This window comes from Nannobrachium achirus (genome assembly GCF_963921795.1).
Source record: "Nannobrachium achirus genome assembly, chromosome: 17".
In the NCBI taxonomy this organism is placed as follows: Eukaryota; Metazoa; Chordata; class Actinopteri; order Myctophiformes; family Myctophidae; genus Nannobrachium; species Nannobrachium achirus.
Window position 1 is genome coordinate 16,498,960 of NC_137824.1, and position 5,811 is coordinate 16,504,770.

The 5,811-nt window shown below is 38.7% G+C and overlaps 1 protein-coding gene across 1 annotated transcript; it reads left to right on the top strand.

Annotated features, from left to right (window-relative positions):
• Positions 1 to 2,766: 2,766 nt before the first annotated feature.
• On the top strand, positions 2,767 to 5,432 carry LOC308301845 (trypsin inhibitor ClTI-1-like). Its single transcript, XM_080745971.1, has 4 exons — positions 2,767 to 2,904; positions 3,648 to 3,676; positions 3,793 to 3,902; positions 5,254 to 5,432. The coding sequence occupies exons 1-4, from the start codon at positions 2,853 to 2,855 to the stop codon at positions 5,297 to 5,299; spliced, it is 237 nt and encodes a 78-aa protein (XP_080602097.1). The 5' UTR covers positions 2,767 to 2,852; the 3' UTR covers positions 5,300 to 5,432.
• Positions 5,433 to 5,811: the final 379 nt, after the last annotated feature.

Consider the following 5,811-nt stretch of genomic DNA (forward strand, 5'->3'; position numbering starts at 1 on the left):
GTGTGTGTGTGTGTGTGTGTGTGTGTGTGTGTGTGTGTGTGTGTGTGTGTGTGTGTGTGTGTGTGTGTGTGTGTGTGTGTGTGTGTGTGTGTGCCTGCCTGCACAACAGCGCCCCTCCTTTAACTTGTGTGTTGTGTGTGGCCACTCAAGGTATTGCCAGGCTACGGACATACCCAGCCAGCCAGCCACATAGCCAGCCACCCACCCACCCACAGACATACCTGTCTATTGGGAGCGCTTTCACCGCTCCAAAAAAGGTTTGAGAACCACTGGTCTACAAGGTGAACAGTGTTCAAACACAGTTAGTCATCTCAGATGACGTTATGTATTTGAACAGGTCTGTCTGTCACCTGGCTTTCTGACGAAGTTTCCCATGCACTGTCTTGTGCTTTCTTCTCCCTCTGGCCAATCCGTTGAGGCCACTGCTCAGAGCTTCACCAATCACACACCACCACCAACCAGGACCAGCAATACTCCCATAGGCTCGTCATCACAGATAGGTGTGTACACATGCAGAATTAACTGGAGAGAATAAAGTGAGGGTCCCCAGATGATTAACTTCATGTGCAACACTGTTTTCTCACTCAACAGTAAACAAACCAGCATCAAGTTTAAGTGTATCTGCACATTTCTAAAGTGACAATTTGAGGACTTTTTAATACCTCTAAAATGACAAGTTAAATATTGGTCAAATTGTCAAATATTAGAGGCAGAAATTGTGAAAATAGATGATCTACATGCTCACAACGCCTCGCGTTTTGCGAGGCGTTGTGAGCATGCAGATCTGCTATTTTCACAATGCCTCAACTCTTAGTGCTCGTCAGGGTGGGGCGTCCCCAGTTAAGATATGATTATTCTGGGGGTCGCGGCCTGAAAAGGTTGAGAACCACTGCTCTAATGGATACAGAGCCTATGTGTATACACACACATATGTTAGTTTTTCAAGGTTTATTTATGTTATAGTCAAACTTTTTATTTATTTTTATTTTTCCAAAATAGAGCCACATGTGAGCGTGTAGATTGGCTATTTTCGAGCAAAGAGTTGTGTACATCTTGTTTTAATTTTTATTCTACATATACGTTTAAGTGGTTAGAGACAGAGAAAATATAAACATTTGCACACAGACCACATTATGTGACCGGAATACATGTGGGTCAGGACTGCTACAGAAGTAAACCAAACAGCACAGGAACAGACAGCCATGTTTGCTGAACACACAGTCTGAGATAAGGAGGAAAGTACAAATATGATGACACATGTTCTTCATCATGTGAAACTTGTGGGACAGCTGTCATCACTTTGGTAAATGTATCCATTTTTCTCTACCCTATAATGACATTGCACAAGAAGGATTCCGGTATTAGGTTCTAAATAAAATATTTTGTACACATACCAGGATTGTGGTTCAAGCCTTGTGCACATTCCAACAACATACAGTTTACATTTTAAACTGTAAAGTGTAATTTTTTTAAATTGTGGATCAAATGTTTTTCTTTGAGATGTATTTCATTGATGAATTGAATAAGCATGTGCACCTACGTTTAAGAGTAAAGAGGCCAAGTGTGGACTAGGACGGTTGTATGGACACCACACAGATGAACAGTCTGGTGAGACATAGGAGGACACTAAGTAGGAAGCAAACCAAACAAAAAGAGACCTCTAAGTGGCTGCAATCCCCCAAGAACACACAAGGCAGAGAGAGCCTTCCAGTGGTGCATTGGTGATTCAATGTTAAGCACAACAGATATCAATTCTCCTTTGTTCCACTGTCAATCAAAGCACTCAATAACAGATAATTAATCACTGGGGGGAACTAGGAAACGCCTATATGCTGGGAGAGTGCAGTACTGTGATACAGGACTGGAGTCTCTTGATATATTTGCACACTGGGGTGTTCACGATAAGTGCTGTATGAATTTTAGGTATATATGTACAGTATGTATGTATTTTTTGTATTTGTGTACGACGCTGTTTCTTCTTATTGCCCAAGACAAATTTCTCCTCAGAGACAATAAAGGCTAATTCAATTCAATTCAATGTTCAAATGTATTCTCCTTCTTTCCTCTGTCCTGACATGACTCAACAACAATAGCCTCTCTTTCGTAGAGCACAAAGGTCCGTCTGATTCAATCACTTACAGTCACCTTTGTCAATGCAGCCTGATGATTCAATCTACAGTTCTGAAAGGCTTTTCAGTTGATTACATTTGACTGAAACTCATATAGACAAATAACGAGACGTAGAAATAACAAAGCGCCTGTAACTCACTCAAGTATGGAAAACTGAATATTACAACAAGTATTTCATAATTTCCATTATACAGTAGTATTAGTAATGTTAATTTCTTTGACTAAAACCATGACGAAAATGTTAATCGACTATTTCTTTAACTGGCAAAAACTAAAGGAAATGATGACTAAATATATAGATTAAAACTAGACTAAAATGTTAGAGAGGACTGGTGGAGAAGAGATCCGGTAGAACTAAAAGTAACATTTTTATGTTTGGTTGCGCTCCGGTGCTGTTGAGCTCTAAGAGTTTAACACTATAACAGAGAGAGAGAGATAGAGATAGGTGATCTTTATTGCTATGTCTTGTTTACACGTACAGTAGGCCTGCAGCCCTGCACATTGTCATGTGGGGGGTTTACACAACAAGCAAAGGCATGAGGCAAGACTGGTTTGTGGATAATAACTCCGTTACGTCACAGGCTTGGGAAACAAACGCTGTTGGCGGAAAAGGGAGGTATATGTGGAGATAAAGAAGGAGGAGGAGGAGGTAAAGGTCAAATATAAAAGAGTCCACATCGCGTCACGCCAGTCACAACAACAGAGACACTGCAACAGCAAACATGTGGAACTTTACCAGACTCGTTGCTGCGCTGGGACTCCTGTGCTTAATCGGTAAGTTTGGATATACAAACCTTGATCGTAAAATGCCAGCTTATGGCCTAAATCAGGGTTTTTTTCAAACTTTTTTGACTAACATTTTCATCCATGGCACCCCTGAATTACACTGTTATTTTTTAGAATCTTACATCATATTGGAGAAATATCCGTTTCCATCAGAACTGACTGAAAATAACGTTATATTTGACATTTAACCACTTGAACGCCTATTCTGGGGGGAAGGTTCACCAGAAATAGCAGATCTACAAGCTCACAACGCGTCACAACGGGACGTTGTGAGCTTGTAGATCTGCCATTTTTGAAGAGAGTTGTCGTAGATGGAACAAGAACTGATCGAGTGCAGTGCAAATCAGGTGTGTTTTACTAAGCATAGTGAAGTGATATTGATGTAGTGATATTGATGAATTCCAAATATTATCAAATTATCTCGTGGCAGCCCTGGACTGGCATCACGGCACCCCAGGGTGCCCCGTCACCCACTTTGAAAACCCCTGGCCTAAATAATACATAGAAATGTCATCTTAGATGTGAACACTTGCAACATGCTGTCAATCCTTCAAAGGACCTCAATGGAAATAATCTCTCTAGCTTTGTTGAGTTTTATGCTTTTGACACATAAATGTACAAATAAGCGTTCTATGAATTTTGTCAATGAACTTGTCAACCAAAATAATATGCTGTCAGTAATAGGCTGATAATAACAGAAAGATCTTCAATAACTCTCTTCTCTTTAATAGTTTTGGCACAAGACGAGAATGGCATAGAGGTGAGTTAGAAAAATATACAGTATTATAATGACAGCTGCTGTTATTCTTGTTATCCTACATACTTTGTTGTCAGAAAGAATATAATAATGTGTCTTTGTTTTTATTTTTCCAATAGCCCGACTGTGGGAAATATCATTTGCCGATGTGCACGCGTGACTATAATCCGGTTTGTGCAACCGACGGCAATGAATATTCAAACGAATGCATGCTGTGTGAACATAACAGGTAGGCCTGCGTTTGATGGGGTGTTGTTGTTTCTTTTTGGTGCATGTGTCATGTTTACTTGTCTGCAGTGGTGGAAAAGGTACTCACATTCTTTACTTAGTAAAGTAAAAGTATCAATACCGCAATGTAGAAATACTCTGTTACAAGTAAAAGTCTAGAATTCAAGATTGACTTGAGTAAAAGTCCAATATTGGTATGAAAATGTACTTAAAGTAGGGGTGGGCGATATGGAAAAATACAATATCACAATATTTTTCCAGGCTGTATCACGATACACGATCTTATCACGATTCTTTTTCATGTTGGTGTTATGGTTATTTTTCAAGTTACTTAACAGTAAAATCACTACAAGGTAACAAAAACTAAAAAGAAAAAGGAGTAACAGACCATTTAGACCAGTGGTCCTTAAAGTGGGGTCCAGGGACTCTGGGTTCCTTTTGGGAGGTCTAAATTGACCCTTTCAAGTATGTAACTCTGACAGTATACAAATGAAACCAAATGGACCCTTACAGGTCCATTTGGTTTCATGTGTATACTGTCAGAGTTAAGGGGAGACCTTGACATTTTAAGGTTAGAGAACAACTGATTTTAAACAAAATGAATTCTGCAATGAATCTCATTTTATCACGATACATACGATATCTCTGAAAAGGCATAACGTGGAGACATTGTATAGTCTCAATGATATGTATCACCGTATCGCCCACCCCTAACTTAAAGTAACAAAAGTAGAAAGTACTCATGATGCAGAATGTCCCATTTCACAAGTTATCATATGTATGAAATGTATGAAGATCTTTGGAAAATAGCAGATCTACAAGCTCACAATGCCTCGCAATGTGACATTGTGAGCTTTTAGATCAAATGACAGAAATGTATATAGGGATGAAGTGGTTAATGTATGTTTTGTAATGTGTACCTCAAAATTGTACTTGTAAATTGTAAATATCTACGCAGTAAATGTACGCAGTTACTTTACACCACTGTTTCCCCAAACACTGGGTCGGGACACATTTGTGAGTCGCAGTCAGATCTTTATTGGTCCCTTTGTTTATTATTATTTAAAAAATATTTTCAAAAAACATCCCCAAAAAAAGCAATTTTGTCATGAATTTAAAGCAAAATCAAAGTTATTTTTTCTTCTTTTTTCAGTAATTTCAAGAAGAAATCAAAGCAATTCCATACATTCCTTTAATTAGAACACAAATGTTTAATAAGTAGTGAAAATACACAACGCGGCGTGAGCTTGTAGATCTGCTGTTTTCACTAGTTTGTGTCCCAAGCTAAAAAGTTTAGGAACCGGTGATTTACAACACTACTCATGCCTAATTTTTCACTCTCATTTCCACAGTGAAATGAAGACCAACATCATGATCAAGAATAAAGGGCAATGCTAGACGGATCCATGCCAGACACAAGTTGACCTTCGATCTTGTTCAACTCAACACTTGGTTTTGAAAGGCAGAGAGATGTTTGTGTGTAAAACTCTGAAGGAGGAAAATAAAAGTGATTTTCAAAAAAAAAAAAAAAGTGTGATGAAGAGAAACTTCTCTTCCCTTTTTCAGGGTTGTGTCCCAGTGGGGTCACTGAGCAAGCCAAAGGGGTTGACACAATTACACATAATTGTAAAATTTGAATTAGTTACATGTTCTGTTTTGTTTTACTCTATGGGGCTGTGCAATAATAAAAAAATGTCATACCTCAATTTGTATGCCAAATACTGTACCTACATAGCTATGAATATGACTATGGGTTCACACTTTTATATTTTTAAGTGTAGCAACAGTGAAAACAGTACATTATGGGTCAACAGTGCTCTTATTTTACATTCCACAGACCAGAAGACAGAGCGCTCTGGCCAATGGCCACGTCGTTCAGGTGTTTAGACAGATAGCCTATCTCTTGTTGT

What these genes read in the sequence shown, in the direction of transcription:
- LOC308301845 (XM_080745971.1), top strand. Translation starts at nt 2,853, where the DNA reads ATGTGGAACTTTACCAGACTCGTTGCTGCGCTGGGACTCCTGTGCTTA. An exon ending in GGGACTCCTGTGCTTAATCG is followed by an intron (nt 2,905 to 3,647) that starts GTAAGTTTGGAT and finishes TCTCTTTAATAG; the next exon opens with TTTTGGCACAAGACGAGAAT. An exon ending in ATGCTGTGTGAACATAACAG is followed by an intron (nt 3,903 to 5,253) that starts GTAGGCCTGCGT and finishes TCATTTCCACAG; the next exon opens with TGAAATGAAGACCAACATCA.